General features: G+C 45.8%; 1 protein-coding gene across 1 annotated transcript in view; it reads left to right on the forward strand.

Moving 5' to 3' along the window:
• The window catches only part of LOC145347583 (calcium-activated chloride channel regulator 1-like), a 75,395-nt gene that overhangs the window by 8,263 nt on the left and 47,940 nt on the right, over positions 1–19,192 (forward strand). Inside the window, exon 4 of the mRNA XM_080195168.1 lies at positions 1,470–1,703. Coding sequence (XP_080051294.1) covers positions 1,470–1,703 — 234 coding nt within the window. The remainder of the gene's footprint in view (positions 1–1,469; positions 1,704–19,192) is intronic.

Raw genomic sequence — 19,192 nt, forward strand, 5'->3', positions numbered from 1 at the left:
ACTTCACCCTACCTGGAACTGCAACAATATATTCAGCACCCTCTCCTTTTCCTTCTCCCTATGTACTTGATGTACGATAAAAAGTCTCACGAGTTAAAGTCCAACGGGTTTATTTGGAATCGCAAGCTTTCAGAACGCTGCTCTTTGGTGAGTGGGACCTGGTGAAGGAACAATGCTCCGAAAGCACATGATTCCAAGTAAACCTGTTGGACTTTAACCTGGTGTTGTGAGACTTCTTATAGTGCCCACTCCGGTCCAACGGCGGCATCTCCATATCATGGCTACTCTATGTACAGTATGTTTTGTCTGTATACAGCACAATATACAATACTTTTCACCATATTCCCAATATGTGTGACAATCATAAATCAAATCAGTAACATGCCCAAGTTTAATTTTCAATGTAGTGATGGAACCCAGGAGTTAATTTAATGAAATATGTGCTATATATGCCAGTGATTGAAATATTTAAGTGGCAAAAGACAATTTGTTGGATTATCTTGTGTTTAGATTGTTCTAGTTTAACAGGACTCCTTGAAAATTTCATTTTTTTTAAATTAAAGTTTATTTATTAGTGTCACAAATAGGCTTACATTAACACTGCAATGAAGTTCCTATGAAAATTCCCTAGTCGCCACACTCCGACGCCTGTTTGGGTACACTGAGGGAGAATTTAGCATGGCCAATGCACCTAATCATTCAGTCTGTGGGAGGAAACCCATGCAGACATGGGGAGAAGACTATGGAAAAAAGTGACTCCAGCTGGGAATGGAACCTGGGTCCCTGATGCAGCAGTCTGCAGCCCCACAGTCTTGATTTCATTGAATCACACTACAGGAGGCCATTTGGCCTATTGAGTTTGTACTTATCACCATTCCACCCTGGCCTTATTCCCGTAACCTTCATGTACCCTGCTAATCCCCCTAACGGTTCAAGTTAGCAGGGTCAATCCACCTAACCCTTACATCTTTGGATAGTGGGAGGAAACCGGAGCACCTGGAGGAAACTCACACAGACACAGGGAGAACGTGCAGACTCCACACAGATTGTGACCCAAGCTGGGAATCGAACCCAGGTCCCTGACACTGTGTGGCAACGGTGCTAACCATTGTGCCACCGTGCCATTCATTTATCTCCTGACTTCATGGCAAATACAAATCTCAACCCTGTATTAGAAACCTCTGCCAATTTAATCAAACCATAAAAATATACATGTTCTGTCCACTATTAATTGAAATTGGATGTGGTGTTAGATGTGTAACAACTGATGACTTTGCAGTCATGAAGCACCTTGTGACAAGCTTAGGATTTGTTGAAGTAATTTGATTGTTTTTGAAAATGGGGAAGTCTTTTTCACAGGGAGGTGAATTCTGTGTCAGAATTGAGTATGATACATACATAAAATACACAATGTGTATTGTTAAAGAGGAAAATACTCTGTAAAAAGTTCTATGGTTCTTTTTTAACAGGATAAGTTGAAAAAGCAGCAGCAGACCCACTTGGATTTCTTCAGGAAAGTCCAGCTTTTTCTTTACATTGAGGAGCAAGCGTGGAAAAAGAGATTTTCTGTCACAACTGCCCGAGTGAATCTGATGGTTGACCGTAAGGTCGCAAAGTTGAAGCAGTCTCAGGCAATACTGCAACAAGCTAAAAGTGCTTTGCAGATTGCATTCTGTATGGAGAACCCCATGCTGATGCTGCAGGTGAGTTTTTAAAAAGGTATGGTATCAATCAAAAATATGTATCCTTGGTTGTAAACCTGTAAAAATAGTACGTTTGGGGCACTGGTTAGCACTGCTGCCTCACAGCACCAAGGACCTGGGTTCCATTGGCTTGGCTGACTGTGTGCAGTTTGCACCTTCTGCCCGTGTCTGTGTGAGGGAGTGAATTGGCCATGCTAAATTGCCCCTAAGTGTCACAAGATGTGTGGGTTAGATGGATTAACACAGTAAGAAGCCTCACAACACCAGGTTAAAGTCCAACAGATTTATTTGGTAGCACAAGCTTTTGGAGTGTCGCTCCTTCTTCAGGTGAGTGAAGAATTGTAATCCACTACATGGATTAGCCATGGTAAATGTGTGCAGCTACAGGGATAGGGTAAAAGGAGAGGGCCTTTTTCTGCAAAGAAAAAGGGTGGCATGGTGGTTATCACTGTTGCCTCGTAGCTCCAGGGACCCAGGTTCAATTCTGGCCTTGGGTAACTGTCTATGTGGCACCTGCACCTTCTTCCTATGTCCGCATGGGTTTCCTCCAGGTGCTCTGGTTTCCTCCTACAGTCCAAAGGTGTGCAGGTTAGGTGGATTAGACATGTTAAATTGCCCTAATGTCCCAAGATGTATAGGTTAGGGGATTAGGTGAATGTGTGGGGCTATGATATTCACCAGTAAAATACATAATGTGGAGTTGCCAGTGTTAGATTGGGGCGGGCATAGTAAGAAGTCTCACCACACCAGGTCAAAGTCCAACAGGTTTATTTGGTAGCACAAGCTTTCGGAATGCTGCCCCTTCATCAGGTGAGTGCAGGATTTGGTTCACAAACAGAGCATATATAGATGCAAACTCAATTACAAGATAATGGTTGAAATGCAAGTCTTTACAGGTAATCAAGTCTTTATGGGTGCAGACAGTGTGAGTGGAGAGAGGGTTAAGCTCAGGTTAAAGAGATGTGAATTGTCTCCAGCCAGGAGAGTTAATGAGATTTTGCAACCCAGGCAAGTTGTGGGGCTACAGGTACTGTGACATGAACCCAAGATCCCGGTTGAGGCTATCCTGATGCGTGCAGAACTTGGCTATCAGTTTCTGCTCAGCGATTCTGCATTATCGTGTCTTGAAGGCTGCCTTGGAGAACCCTTACCTGAAGGTCAGAGGCTGAATGCCCATGACTGCTGAAGTGTCCCCCGACAGGAAGAGAACACTCCTGCCTGGTGATTATCGAGTGCTGTTCATTCATCTGTTGTCGTAGCGTCTGCGTGGTCTCGCCAATATACCATGCCACGGGACATCCTGTGCTGCAACATATCAGGTCGACTGTGTTGGCTGAATCACAAGAGTATGTATCATGTACCTGGTGGATGGTGTTCTCATGAGATGATGGCATGCATGTCTTGCAGAGATTGCTGTGGCAGGGTTGTGTGGTGTTGTGGTCACTGTTCTCCTGAAGGTTGGGTAGTTTGCTGCGGACAATGAACTGTTTGAGGTTGTACGGTTGTTTTGAAGGCAAGAAGTAGGGGTGTGGGGACGGCCTTGGTGAGACGTTCTTCTTCATCGATGACATATTGAAGACTCAGGAGAAAATGTCATAGCTTCTCCGCTCTAGGGAAATACTGGATGATGAAGGGTACACTGTCCGCTGTGTCCCATGTTTTTCTTCTGAGGAGTTTGGAGTTCTGCACACATGAGGACAGCCCCAACCTGGATCTTGGGTTCATATCACACTATCTGTAACCCCCACAACTTGCCTGGGGTTGCAAAATCTCATTAACTGTCCTGGCTTGAGACCATTCTCACCTCTTTAACCTTAACCCTCTCTCCACTCACATTGTCTGCGCCTGTAAAGACTTGATTACCTGTTAAGATTCAGATTCCAACCATTAACGTAATTGAGTTGGTGTCTATAAATGCCCTGTTTGTGAACCAAATCCTGCACTCACCTAATGAAAGAGCAGTGTTCCAAAAGCTCGTGCTACCAAATAAACCTGTCAGTAAAATAAATAGACAATTATCCATTATTGCTGATATTGTATGGTATATCAATATTGAAGTATGCTTGTACTCATGTGAATTGTTTAGTTGAATAAATGTGATGACTCTACTGGCTTGTACTGCCTCTATCAACCAGTAGGTGGACAACATGTATCATTGGTGACTTTGCCTTTCATAGAATTAGGTCAGAAAACCTTTTGACTTGTACAAAATAGTGAGTTACCTAAATCTTACTTCTGTGTTTTGTAAAAGGAGCTTTTTGCTAACTATCACTTTTTTTTTAATGTGTATATATAGGTTCTGAGCAGTGTTAGAAGGTAAGCTTTTTTAATTAGTTAACATGCTTTAACCAGGTTAAAAAAATTGCTATTGGATAATGTTTTTTTTTGTAACGCTGATTTTACTCCAGTCTGTAAAACTGCAGGTTCAAACTTATTTGATTTGGCAGTTAGCATTTTCACCCAGATTTACTTTGGAGAGGAGATTGTCGCTTGTTTAATTTTATACACGGTGAAGCCTTCCATTGTTTGCTGGAGCTGAGAGAGAGAGAGCTAAGATTTTACCTGTTAAAAACCTGTTTAAAATAAGTTTAAAGCACTTTACTCTTTGTAGAACTGTTTAAAGCATTTATTTATTGTATTCACTGCTTTAAGAATTCTGAGGGTGTGGTGAAAAGGCATTTGTGGACCAGCCTGCTTTAAATCAGCGCCAGGTTTAAAAGGAGGCCTGGTGTAGACAGCGGGCAGCGTCTGAGCGGGCAGCGGAGTGAGTGGGAAGCAGAGTGAGTTAATAGGGCTTAATATCAAAAAGGGCTGGAGGGAAAAAAGGCCAGGTGAGTTTGTTTGAAAAAAACAAGGAAAAAAATTTTTTTCAAAACTACTACAGCAAGAAACAAGGAAAAAAATTTTTCCCCATAAAAATTACAGTGAATAATGGAGGGGCATGTGATGTGTGGTTTCTGTATGATGTGGGAACTGGCGGACCCCAGGGTCCTTCCCAGTGACCATGTCTGCAGTAAGTGCAGGTTGCTGGAGGAGCTCCAGCTCAAGGTGGATGAGCTGGCCTCTGAGCTACAGACACTGAGACTCATCAGGGGGAGAGAGGGTGCCCCTAGACTGGCTAAATCTAAGGGTCAGGGACAAAAGGGGGCTGCTGGGAGGAGGAGGAAGGGGGGTGAGGAGCGGAGGCCTCAGCCTCTTAATCTGCATAACAGGTTTGAGGTTCTTGCTTCCAGTCTGGAAGAGGACGAGGCAGGTGAGGTTGGTGAGCAAACTGCACACGGTACAGTGATGCAGCAGGACATAGGCAAAGAGAAGGGGAAAAGGAACGTAGTAGTGATTGGAGATAGTGGGGTGAAGAGTATTGACACTGTCCTTTGTCACAATGACAAAGTGCACAGAAGGGTATGTTGTCTGCCTGGTGCTCGGGTACAGGATGTTGCAGCTGGGCTGCAGAGGAACCTGGAGTGGGAGGGTGAGAACCCGGTCGTTGTAGTACATGTGGGTGCCGGCGACGTAGGCAAAGTGCGGACTGAGGATCTGGGGAGGGAGTATGAGAAGCTGGGAATGGAATTAAAAAGTAGAACCGACAAGGTGGTCGTCTCTGGGCTACTGCCTGAACTGAGTGCAGACGGGCGTAGGGTTGACAGGATAAAGGAAGTGAATGGGTGGCTCAGGGATTGGTGTGGGAGGAATGGGTTCGAATTTATGGGGCATTGGCACCAGTATTGGGGTAGGTGGGACTTGTTCGGGCGGGATGGGGTTGGTCTGAATCGTGCTGGGACCAGAGTGTTGGCGAATCGAGTAAAGAGGACTGTAGACAGGGCTTTAAACTAATTAGGGGGGGGGAGGGTGCGAGGGTAGGTGACGCTACGAGGTCTAAAGTTAAGGATAGGGTACAGGTAAGGGAAGAGGCCGAGGATGTCCCAATTGGTGGCGTTACGGCAAATAGGGTCCAGATGAAGGCTGGGATGAAAGCGCTTTATCTGAATGCACGAAGCATTCGGAATAAAGCGGATGAGCTGGTGGCGCAGATCGACACAAATGGATACGATCTGGTGGCCATTACAGAGACGTGGCTGCAAGGTGACAGGGACTGGGAGATGAATGTACAGGGCTATCAAGTGTTTAGGAAGGATAGGCAGGAGGAAAGAGGGGGTGGCGTAGCTCTGCTGATTAAGGATAGTATCAAGGTGGTAGCAAGGGATGATATCGGAGCCAAAGAGCAGAAAGTGGAATCGTTGTGGGTGGAGATTAGGAACAGCAAAGGGAGGAAGACGCTGGTGGGTGTCGTCTATAGGCCCCCGAATAATGATCTGGAGGTGGGGCGGGCTGTTAACGCGCAAATAAGTGCGGCGTGCAGGAATGGGACGGCAGTAGTTATGGGAGATTTCAATCTGCATATTGATTGGTCGACCCATGTTGCACGAGGTGGGCTCGAGGAGGAGTTCTTGGAATGCTGCCGGGATAATTTCCTTGAACAGTGTGTGTTGGAGCCGACGAGGGAGCGAGCTATCTTGGATCTGGTGCTATGTAATGAGGCAGGTAGAATTAGGGACCTTGTGGTGAAGGATCCTCTTGGAGAGAGTGATCATTGTATGGTGGAGTTTCTGGTGCAGATGGAGGAGGAGAAAGTGGGTTCCCGGACACGCGTCCTTTGTTTGAATAGAGGGGAGTATGGTAGGATGAGAGAAGAATTGGCGAATGTGGACTGGGGGAGTGCGTTGGAAGGTAGGTCTGCTGAGGAGCAGTGGAGGATCTTTAAGGAGATCTTTCTTGGTGCTCAGCGGAAATTTATTCCGATGGTTAAAAAGGACAGTAGGAAGAGAGGTAATAAGCCGTGGATAACGAAGGAGGTGAAGGAAAGTGTTAAATTAAAAGCGGAGGAATTTAGAGTAGCTAAGAGCAGTGGGCGAGAAGAGGATTGGGAAAGGTTTAAATGTCAACAAAGATTGACAAAGAAGTTGATAAAGGAGGGTAGGAGAAGCTATGAGGCTGGGCTAGCACTTAATATAAAAAAGGATAGCAAGAGTTTTTATAAATATATAAAAAGGAAGAGGCTGGCTAGGGTGAACGTTGGTCCTTTAGAGGATGAGAAAGGGGAGCTAGTGGTAGGGGATGGGGATATGGCTAAGGTCTTGAATAACTTTTTTGTTTCTGTCTTCACGGAGGAGGACGTGAATAATTTGCCGGGTGTTAGAGATGGAAAGGTGGTAGGAATGGAGGGTCTCAATGACATTACTGTTACTAGAGAGGTGGTGCTCGACAGACTGGAGGGGCTGATTGTGGACAAGTCCCCAGGACCGGATGGAATGCATCCGAGGGTTCTGAAAGAAATGGCGGAGGTTATAATGGATGCCTTGGTGGTTATTTTCCAGACGTCGCTGGATTCCGGGGAAGTGCCGGAAGATTGGAAAACGGCTAATGTTACGCCGTTGTTTAAGAAGGGTGCCAGGCAAAAGGCGGGGAATTATAGGCCGGTTAGTTTAACGTCTGTGGTAGGTAAAATGTTAGAATCCGTCATTAAGGAGGAAATTGCGAGGCATCTTGAAGGGAATTGCTTGATAGGGCGGACGCAACACGGTTTCATTAAAGGGAAGTCGTGTCTGACAAATTTACTGGAGTTCTATGAGGATGTGTCTAGGGCAGTGGATAGAGGAGAGCCGGTGGATGTGGTCTTTCTGGATTTTCAGAAGGCGTTTGACAAGGTACCTCACAAGAGGTTATTGCAGAAGGTCAGGGGACATGGAGTTGGGGGTAGGGTGTTAGCGTGGATAGAGGATTCGTTGTCAAATAGGAGGCAGAGAGTGGGGGTCAATGGGGGTTCTTGATAAGAGAGGGGATTAAGGGTTATGGGGAGAGGGCAGGAAAGTGGAACTGAGCCACAACAGATCAGCCATGATCTTATTGAATGGCGGGGCAGGCTCGAAGGGCTAGATGGCCTACTCCTGCTCCTATTTCTTATGTTCTTATGTTCTTATATCGCACCACATCAGTTAAAATTGGAGCGTTTGTCATTCTGCTCGCAGACAATTTTACATTAAATGTTGTGTGAAGCTGATTCGATAACCCTGACAACCACTAAATCTTCTTTTGGTCTGAAACAAAATCATATTAAATCAGTGACTAAAGATGGAGGGGGAAGTCGGGGGAGGCTAGGCAGCCAGTTAAGTGGACGATTGAGTGTATTTCATGCTATCATACTGCAGGTAACGTAGAAATTAGAAGCAGGAATAGGCCATTCAGCCCTTTGAGCCTGCTGCACCATTCACTATGATCATGGTTAATTGTCAAAATCGATATCCTGATTTCCCCCTTCCTCCCCATATCTCTGCATTCTTTTCATCCCAAGAGCTGTATCTAAAGTCTTCTTGAAATCACACAATGTTTTAGCCTCAACTACTTTCTATGGTAATGAATTCCACACATTCACCACCTTCTGGGTGAAGAAATTTCTCCTCACCTCAGTCCTAAAATATTTATCCCTTGTCCTTAAACTATGACCCCCCCCCAGTTCTGGATTCCCCCACCATCGAGAACATTCTTTCTGAATCTACACTGTCCAACTAATCCTGTTAGAAGTTTCTATGAGATCCCCTCTCACTCATCTAACCTACAGTGAATACAGTCTTCTGTAGGGTTAAACTGCACCCTACCCATTTTTATGCTTGCAGATTAGAGAACTCTTGCTATGGAACTTAGTCGATGATATTTTCAAGGCTCCCCCTGTACTGAGCCACAGACATTCCATTAAACATTGCTGTTTAGATCTGGGGGTTTCATTGGGCTACTTCCTGAAAATGGTGTCAGATAAACCTGATTTTAATTGCACTGTTTTGGTACACTTTTTTCAGCATTTATTGCCCATCTCTAATTGCCCTAAGAGCAGGTCATAAGAGTCACATGTAGACCATTAAATAAGGAAGTGGATTTTTTTATTCATTCGTAGGACATGGGCGTCGCTGGCTGGGCCAGCATCTATTGCCCATCTCTAGTTGTTCTTGAACTGAGTGGCTTGCTAGACCATTTCAGAGGACAGGTGAGAATGAACCACATTGCTGTGGCTCTGGAGTCACGTGTAGGCCAGACCAGGTAAGGATGGCAGATTTCCTTTCCTGAAGCACATCAGGATTTTTATGATAAATTTCAGTGGTTTCATGGGTCATCAGTAGACTTCTTTCAGATTTTTATTCTAATTTCACCATCTGCCATGGTGGGATTCGAAGCCGGGTCTCTAGATTACTAGTCCAGTGACAATACTAACACACCACTGCCTCCTTCTCAGAACCATCTAACATCAAATAGTTTTCATTCAAAGAAATAAGAAACCATTTTCATCCTTTTTGAGAGATTTACATTTGTTTAGCACATTTTAGGACCTCAGAATATTTCCAAAGTACTTTATATTCAAAATACTGAAAGGGTTAATAAACACATAAGCTGCTATGAGAGAAATCACAGGTCTGTATGAAAGTGACCCAGGTAAGCACCAACGTCTAGTTATAAGGGAGAAAACCATAGAATAAAGGTTTGTTTATCTTACAAAGCCCTTAATCTAAAATAAGTCATTAAATCAGACATCAAGACATGGGAGTGGTGATTGAAACCCAGACACAAGTTGGGATGTCAAGGAAAGCTTGTAACAATAATGGATTAGGTCAGTTAACATAATTAAATCTTTATGGTGATTGTATATTATAATTAAGCAAGCATGCAATGATAGTGATTGATTTTTAACATTTTGTATCTTTATGACGTAAGCTTAATCAATAGTTGTTAGCGGATAGCGATAACTCCAACTCCTTGATTAGTATATGTTAGTCAAATCTGAAACCATATCTGCTTGTGTAGTCCTGAATTCTATACTCTGGCTGGCCACTAACTGACTTCCAGTGTCCTTGCTATAGAGTCAGAGTTTTACACTGTGGAAACAGGCCCTTTGGCCCAACTTTTCCATGCCACCATTTTTTTTTTAGCCCCTAAGCTAATCCCAATTGCCCACATTTAGCCCATATCCCTCTATACCCATCTTACCCATGTAACTTTTAATGCTTTTTAAAAGACAAAATTGTACCCGCCTCTACAACTACCTCTGGCAGCTTGTTCCAGATACTCACCATCCTCTGTGTGAAAAAATTGCCCCTCTGGACGCTTTTGTATCTCTCCCCTCTCACCTTAAACCTATGCCCTCTAGTTTTAGACTCCCCTACCTTTGGGAAAAGATATTGACAATCTACCTTATCTATAATAATGCCCTTCATTATTTTATAGACCTCTATAAGGTCACCCCTCAGCCTCCTACGTTCCAGGGAAAAATGTCCCAGTCATCCAGCCTCTCCTTATAACTCAAACCATCAAGATAGCTAGAATACTAAAGAACTGTTGTGGAAAATTCTGTGACTTAGTCTGACTACTTAAATGGAACAAAGTTGTAGTAAAAGGCTGAATGCAAAAAAATGTCGCAACAAGTACATTTAACATTTAGTCATCTTTGTAAATGTAGGAAACAAAAGTTAATTTAATCAGCTCTCCTCACCTGTTCCACTAGAATTGAGGTATATCAACCAAAAATGTTACATATAGTCAAGACCAGAATTAACTTGGATATAAGCATAATAATGCCACTTTATTTAATGAATGGCAGTATTAGTTGCCTGTGAGCATATTGAGTCGCCATTCTGGTCACCAAACTACCAGAAGGATGTGGAGGCTTTGGAGAGGATACTGAAAAGATTTACCAGGATGTTGCCTGGTATGGAAGGCATTTGCTGTGAGAGGTTGGAGAAACTTGGTGTTCTCACTGGAACGACGGAAGCTGGGGGGCAACCTGATAGAAGTCTATGGGGCAGCACGGTGGCACAGTGGTTAGCACTGCTGCCTCACAGTGCCAGGGTTCTGGGTTCAACTGCTGGCTTGGGTCACTGTCTGTGTGGAGTCTGTACGTTCTCCTCGTGTCTGTGTGGGTTTCCTCTGGGTGCTCCAGTTTCATCCCACAGTCCGAAAGATGAGCTGGTTAGGTGCATTGGCCATGCTAAATTCTCCCTCAGTGTATCTGAACAGGTGCCAGAGTGTGGCAACTGTGAGATTTTCACAATAACTTCATGGCAGTGTTAATGTAAGCTTACTTGTGACACTAGTAAATAAATTTTAAAAAATTATGAGGCGCATGGACAAAGTCAGAAGCTTTTTCCTCGGGTGGAAGAGTCAATTTTTAGGGGGCATAGGTTTAAGGTGCGAGGGGCAAGGTTTAAAAGAGATGTAAAAGGCAAGTTTTTCACACAGAGGGGGTGGGTGCCTGGAACTTGCTGCCGAGGGAGATAGTGGAAGCAGATACAATAGTGACTTTTAAGGGGCATCTTGACAAATATGTGAATCGGATGGGAATAGAGGGATAGTCTCTGGAAGAGTGGGGGCTTTAGTTCATATGGGCAGCATGATCAGTGCAGGCTTGGAGGGCCAAAGAGCCTGTTTCTGCACTGTAATTTTCTTTGTTCTTAGAGCATGTGTTTCCCAGGGAGGGACTTGACTTTTGCCATGATCTTGCTTTTTTTAAAAAAAAGAACGTTTGTTCAAATTTGAGAACTCATCTTTTCAATTCACAATCTTGTAGAGCCCACTGGAAAAAAATACAGCGTGTGTTTTTAATTGTTTTTCTTTATGTATTCATTCACAGTACTGAAATCAAGGAAAAAGACCTTGGTTTGATAGAGCTCCAGGAAGTGACAAATCACTTAAGAAATCTTGAGCCACATTTCACCAAGAGTCAGGATATCCCCCATATTTTAACAGCGTTGGGTGGATTATTTTCAAGTAAGTCTGCGATAAGTGCACCTCACCATTTAAAACACCCAACAGCGTCATCAAGTGAGGAGACAATAGCCTCATGATGTTATCGCTGGGCTATTAATCCAGAAAGTCAACTAATGTTCTGGGGACTGGGGTTCAAATCCCACTGCGGCAGATGGTGGAATTTGAATTTGGGTGGCATGGTGGCACAGTGGTTAGCACTGCTGCCTCACAGCTCCAGCAACCCAGGTTGAGATATGAGGAGAGGCTGGATAAACTAGGCCTGTACTCGTTACAGTTTAGAAGAATGAGGGGAGATCTCATTGAGACATATAAGATGATGAATGGGATGGATAGGATAGAGGTGGAGAGGCTCTTCCCGCTCAGAAAGGACAGTAGGACTAGAGGGCACAGCCTCAAGATAAAGGGGGGGAGGTTTAGAACGGAGTTGAGGAGGAACTTCTTCACTCAAAGGGTGGTGAATCTCTGGAATTCTCTGCCCGTTGAAGTGGTGGAGGCTGCCTCGCTAAATATTTTTAAGACGCGGGCTGATAGGTTTTTGATAGGCAAGGGGATTAAGGGTTATTGGGAGAGGGTGGGAATGTGGAACTGAGACACGACAGATCAGCCATGATCTTATTGAATGGCGGGGCAGGCTCAAGGGGCTAGATGGCCTACTCCTGCTCCTATTTCTTACGTTCTTATGTTCGATTCCCGGCTTCGGCCACTGTCTATGTGGAGTTTGCACATTCTCCCCATGTCTGCATGGGTTTCCCCACCCAGGAGGTCGGAAGCGTAACTCCCTGACCTGCCCAAGGGATAAACTGTCATTGCCCATCGGGCACCTTGGCACTGCCCACTGTGCAGTGTCAAAAGGGTGGGGCCGGGGGTGTGCAGAGCATACTGAGGGGGTCTATTGGGAGGAGGGGGCGTGATTCAGGGGGCCTGCTGCCACTCTGCAAGCGGGATCTATGAGGATGTGTCTAGGGCGGTGGATAGAGGAGAGCCGGTGGATGTGGTCTTTCTAGATTTTCAGAAGTCGTTTGACAAAGTACCTCACAAGAGGTTATTGCAGAAGGTCGAGGGACATGGAGTTGGGGGTAGGGTGTTAGCGTGGATAGAGGATTGGTTGTCAAATAGGAGGCAGAGAGTGGGGGTCAACGGGTGCTATTCGGATTGGCGGATGGTGACTTGTGGAGTGCCCCAGGAGTCGGTGCTGGGGCCTCAGCTTTTTACCATTGATATAGATGATCTGGAGGAGGGAACCGAGTGTAGGGTGTCGAAATTTGCTGATGACACCAAGATTGGGGGAACGGCAAATTGTGCGGAGGGTGTGGAGAGTCTGCAGAAGGATCTAGATAGGCTGGGCGAATGGGCCAGGAAATGGCAAATGGAATTTAATGTTGGCAAGTGTGAGGTGGTCCACTTTGGTAGGAATAATGGTAGGATGGACTATTACTTACGTGGCGAAAAACTGCAGCAGGCGGCGGTGCAGAGGGACCTCGGGGTCCTTGTGCATGAGTCGCAAAAACCCAGCCTGCAGGTGCAGCAGGTGGTCAGGAAGGTGAATGGGATGCTGGCCTTCATAGCGAGGGGGGATTGAATATAAAAGTAGGGAGGTCTTGCTGCAGCTGTATCGGGCATTGGTGAGGCCACAGCTGGAGTACTGTGTGCAGTTTTGGGCGCCGCACCTGCGCAAAGATATTTTGGCCTTGGAGGGAGTGCAGAGGAGGTTTACTAGGCTGATACCGGAGTTGAGGGGGTTGAGCTATGAGGAGAGGCTGAATAAACTAGGCTTGTACTCATTAGAGTTTAGAAGAATGAGGGGAGATCTCATTGAGACGTATAAGATGATGAATGGGATGGATAGGATAGAGGTGGAGAAACTCTTCCCACTCAAAAAAGACAGTAGGACTAGGGGGCACAGCCTCAAGATAAAGGGGGGGCAGTTTAGAATGGAGTTGAGGAGGAACTTCTTCACTCAAAGGGTGGTGAATCTCTGGAATTCTCTGCCCGTTGAAGTGGTGGAGGCTGCCTCGCTAAATATTTTTAAGACACGGGTTGATGGGTTTTTGATAAGAGAGGGGATTAAGGGTTATGGGGAGAGGGCGGGAAGGTGGAACTGAGCAGCGACAGATCAGCCATGATCTTATTGAATGGCGGGGCAGGCTCGAAGGGCTAGATGGCCTACTCCTGCTCCTATTTCTTATGTTCTTATGTTCTTATGTGCTCTGGTTTCCTCCCACAGTCCAAAGATGTGCAGATTAGGTGGATTGGCCATGCTAAATTGCCCCTTAGTGTTAGGGGACCACCTAGGGTAAATGCATGGGGGATAGGGCCTAGGTGGGATTGTGGTCAGTTCAGATTCGATGGGCCGAATGGTGGTCTCTTGCACTGTAGAGATTCGATTTGATGATTTGAATGCTGAACCTGCTGTAGTTTTCTAGCTGCAAAGTAATTTACTCAGGTTCTTACACCACAATCTATCCTAGAGCTAGAAGATTAATGGCTGGGATTCTCTCAGTCCGCTGCGCTGCGCGAGGAGGTGCCAGCAGGGGGCCAATGCTGGCTGCGAGTCTCCCAGGAGAGTTTTTTTCTCTGGGGCAGTCAGGTATGTGTCGGAGGTCAACATGGAGCTGATTATTGTATGGAAATTTCCATTTCCATATAATTAACGGGTCTGGTATGGTATTCTCCACTAGCATCTCCCTGCTACGGAGTGGGTCCCTGAAGCGGTGTTTACTACTGCCCCTGACTAACCTGGAACAGGTGTCCTCACCCTGCCTGTGGGCCCTCAGACCATTGAGTGGTCCACCCAGGAGGTCTGAAGCGTAACTCCCTGACCTGCCCAAGGGATAAACTGTCATTGCCCATCGGGCACCTTGGCACTGCCCACTGTGCAGTGTCAAAAGGGTGGGGCCAGGGGGTGTGCAGAGCATACTGAGGGGGTCTGTTGGGAGGAGGGGGCGTGATTCAGGGGGGCCTGCTGCCACTCTGCAAGCGGGATCAGTGGGAGAGAAAGGGAGGAAGCAGTGGGGGCTGGTCCCAGGGAGGTCCAGTAGGCCAGCGATCGGGGGTGTAGGGGTGGCGGTAAGGCCAGTGATCAGTGGGTTACGGGGCAGGCCAGTGATCAGGAGGTCAACAATGGGAGTGCCAGTGCTCATGTGCCAGTGTCCGCTCTGATGGATCGGCACGTGCGCTGTGGCCTACTCGGCACTCTGCTGTCGGCATTCTGATGGGAATAGACCCTGCCCACTGCTTACCAGGGTGAATCCCGCTGAGGCACTCTGCATTGCACAGTGTTGGAGATTCATTCAGGTAAGCACCCCAAAGAACAGGCGGGAAATATTCCTGTTTTCCCGCCCGTTGGGCACTTAGTTCTGCTTTGGGAGGATCCCGGCCAACATTTGTAAAGTGCGAATCGATTGAGATTGTCACGTGTCTGCGGGCGACTTGCACGTGCTGTTTTCCATTCCCATCTGGCTGTGATTGTATATGTACCAAAATTTTCAGACCATTCCCTCTGGAGAGCTCTTACAGTCCCACAGACAATCCCCCTCCACCACACACACACCCCTCTGCTGCCGCACCTCCCCCCCCCCCCCCACCCGTCCACACACACACCCCAAATGGTGGGCATGGACCACACGAAACCCCATGGACCTCAGTGGGACCAGAAGATTCCACCGCTGGCCAGCGAGCCCCCCCAGCCCCCCCCCCCCCAGCCCCCCCCCCGCCCCCGCAGAGATAAGCCAAGGGAAGGTGTATCTGGAAAATCCCACCCAGAGTTTACAGCATGGATAGCGACACATTAACTATAATCAAAACAAATCTACTTCCACTCTGTTTAAAATTTTGGTACAACCTTTGGTTCCTGCAGACACAAGTTGAAATGACCTTTTTTTTGTCACATGGTGATTTTAAAACTGTTGCTCATTGTGTTAATCTGCACACTCCTGTTCTAACCAGACCATCCTTGATACTTTCCAGTTGTGAACCTCTTCATTAATTGCCCCTCGTCCCCATGTTATTTCAGAGCTTGCTTCAGCATTAGTAAAATGATGGAATGATTTGTCAGTAATGCCCATCAAGTAACGCCTACTCAGTAACAATTCAGGTGCCAATTCGGGTTTCAGCAGCATCATAGAATTGCTACAGGGCAGAAAGAGGCCATTTGGCCCATCGGGTCTGCACCAACTTTCCAAGGCATCCCACCCAGGCCCAATCCTGTAACTGCATATATATTTTTTCCTCTCATCTATACACTAAGGGGCTGATAATGGCCAATCCGCCTAATGTGCAAAGCTTTGGAGTGTGGGAGGGACCTGGAGGAAACACATGCAGACATGGAGAGGGTGATTTGCAGGGTGCACACTAGAATAGTTATTTTGACAGAACACGCAACATCCTGATTGGACATTTCTGTAATATTTTGATGTGATTTATTGTGGTCACATGTATTAACAGAAGATGAAAAGTATTGTTTTGTGCGTGCTATACAGACAAAGCATTCCATTCATAGAGAAGGAAAGAGAGAGAGTGTAGAATGTAGTGTTTGTTACACTTAATATCTTCCCATTCTGATGAGAATCTGTGGTTTAATTTTTTTTTATTCATTTGTGGAACATGGGTGGCGCTGGCAAGGCCAGCATTTATTGCCCATCCCTACTTGCCCTTGAACTGAGTGGTTTGCTAGACCACTTCAGAAGGCAGTTGAGAGTCAGTCACATTGCTGTGGGTCTGGAGTCACATGTAGGCCAGACCAGGTAAGGGCGGCAGATTTCCTCCTCTAAAGGACCAGATGGGTTTTTTCGACAATGGTTTCATGGTCATCTTCTTAATTCCAGCTATTTTTTATTGAATTCAAATTCTACCATCTGTGGTGGGATTCGAACCTGGGTCCCCAGAGCATTGGTTAAGTTTCTGAATTAATAGTCTAGCGATAATACCACTGGGCCATCGCCTCCTGTAAACGTCAGTTGAATTGCCTGTGCAGATTCTGACTGAGCTGCCTTGCTTCCACCTTTTCTAGTTTTTGTTTGAATTTAAAGAATTTTTGTTTTCCCTTTCTAGGTCAAGTTATCGAATTGGACACAAGCAGTGCTCACCCGCAGCTAAAAATAAGTAGAAAAGGCACAACAGTTGAAATTATGGAGGAAAAGCAAAGTGAGCGGTGCACTGCAGAACGCTTCAGCACCTCTTTCAATGTACTTGCCAAAACTGGCTACACCACTGGCCTTCACTATTGGGAAGTTACCGTGAAAAATATCCCCTCGTGGGCTGTGGGAATTGCCTACCAGAATATTCCACGCACACCTCCGGGTAGCAGGCTGGGAGCCGAGGAAAATTCCTGGGCATTTTCTTGCTCGTCAGAGGGTGTTTGCTGTGCTCAACACAACATGGAAGTAATGTCTTTCCGCTCTGAGAAATACCTGGAAAAGATTGGCGTGTATCTGGATTGTGATAGTGGCATTCTTGCATTTTGCGATGCGGATTCTGTGCAGTGTTTGTACACATTCTATTGTACACTAAAAGCACCAGTGTTTCCTGCTTTTTGTCCAAAGTTTAATGAGGAGGAAGAATTTTCAATGGTTCCCATGACAATCTGCAGTGACATAATCAACTGAAAAACAGTGCTGTAACATAGACTGATATAGTTTATAATGAGAGGGCATTAGTTCAAACATCTGGACTTTCCAATTTTGATTCTGATCACTGAATAGGACTTCTGCCATCACAGAGCTTCCTGCCTCTGATGACATGTTTGTCCCCAAACTCTTATTTATGTTAGCGATGAACTCTCCATTTTCTGGCTGAGAATTATACCACACAAGAAGCTTTGACAGAATCCTACAATGCAGAAAGAGGCCATTCAGCATTTCCGTCACTGAATACCCACCATCCTGAGGATCAGGAGTCAAAATATATGTTTTTTTCAAGGCTACTTTTTGATATTTGGGAGCAACTGTTTTGATTGTTAGGGCTTTCTTGAAGGGGAAGCAGATCTAAATAACTAAACCAGAAACCAAACTGTTCTTGCAGCAAGAACTTGCAAACTCACTCTCTGCTTCTGTTAAAGGGTTAAAGAAACAAGAACCTGAGAGCTGGGCAAATAACCACAAGTCCAACAACAATTAAATAGTTTTCCTTCCTTCCCCATCTCTCGTGGCTGATATCAAACACAAGGCCTGCAAGGGCAGTGTCTTCCGGTGGGAAGGCTAACCTTTATGGACCAATGACAACAGCCCTTCAGTAGGAATTGTCATGTACACTGGGGAGCAGCAATGTGAAGCAGCTTCCTTAACCTTTTGTTGCATTTCTTTAGACACAGGTAATTTTCCACTGACAGATGCTGCCACCAGTCCAAAAGGGCATTCTGCCTTAGAATCATAGAATCCTACAGAGCAGAAGGAGGCCATTTGGCCCATTGAGTCTGCACCAACCACATAAGAATATAAGAAATAGGAGCAGGAGTAGGCCATCTAGCCCCTCGAGCCTGCCCTGCCATTCAATAAGATCATGGCTGATCTGAAGTGGATCAGTTCCACTTACCCGCTTGCTCCCCATAACGCTTAATTCCCTTATTGATCGGAAATCTATCTACCCGTGACTTAAACATATTCAACGAGGTAGCCTCCACCACTTCAATGGGCAGAGAATTCCAGAGATTCACCACCCTCTGAGAGAAGAAGTTCCTCCTCAACTCTGTTCTAAACTGCCCTCCCCTCGCCTTATTTTGAGGCTGTGCCCTCTAGTTCTGGTTTCTTTTCTAAGTGGAAAAAAATCTCTACACCTCCATCCTATCTAGCCCCTTCATTATCTTATATGTCTCTATAAGATCACCACAATCCCACCCAGGCCCTATCCCCAAACCCCATGCATTTACCCTAGCTAGTCGCCCTGACACTATGCAATTTAGCATGGCCAATCTACCTAACCCTCACATCTTTGGACTGTGGGAGGAAAGCAGAACACTCAGACAAAACCCACACAGACGTGGCAAGAACATGCAGACTCCATACACTGACCCGAGGCTGGGAATTGAACCAGTGTCCCTGGCGCCATGAGGCAGCAGTGCTAACCACAGTGCAGCCCCTTTTACATAATTGAATGGCATTATGTAAAAATTCAGTTCCTGTGCAATGCTGGTCGCACAGTGGTTGGCATTGCTGCCTCACAGCGCCAGGGACCCAGGTTCAATTCTGGCCTTGGGTAAATGCCTGTGTGGAGTTTGTACATTTTTCCTGTGTCCACATGGGTTTCCTCCAGTTTTCTCCCACAATCCAAAGATGTACAGGTTATGTAGATTGGCCATGCTAAATTTCCTCTTGGTATCCAAAAGATGGGTAGGTTAGGTGGATTAGCTGTGGTAAATGTGTGGGGTTACAGGGATAGGACAGAAGAGAGGGCCTGGGTAAGGTACTCTGTCAGAGGGTTAGTGCAGACCCTATGGGCCAAATGGCCTCTTCTGCATTGCAGGCACTTGATGATACTTAGAATGTACCTCCCAGCAATTGGCTAATCTAATCAAACAGTATGTTCCTCTGGTTGTTTGTAACAGGCAGAGTACAGACCATCCACTCACAAATTATCAAACAAAATGTCTCATAGAATCATAGAACCATACAATGTAGAAGAGGTCCTTTGGCATATTAAGTCAGCACCGACACATTAGCAACACCTGAACTCCCACCTAGTCACATGAT

This window comes from Carcharhinus amblyrhynchos, chromosome 9 (assembly GCF_965287045.1).
Source record: "Carcharhinus amblyrhynchos chromosome 9, sCarAmb.v2.hapA, whole genome shotgun sequence".
Taxonomy (NCBI): Eukaryota; Metazoa; Chordata; class Chondrichthyes; order Carcharhiniformes; family Carcharhinidae; genus Carcharhinus; species Carcharhinus amblyrhynchos.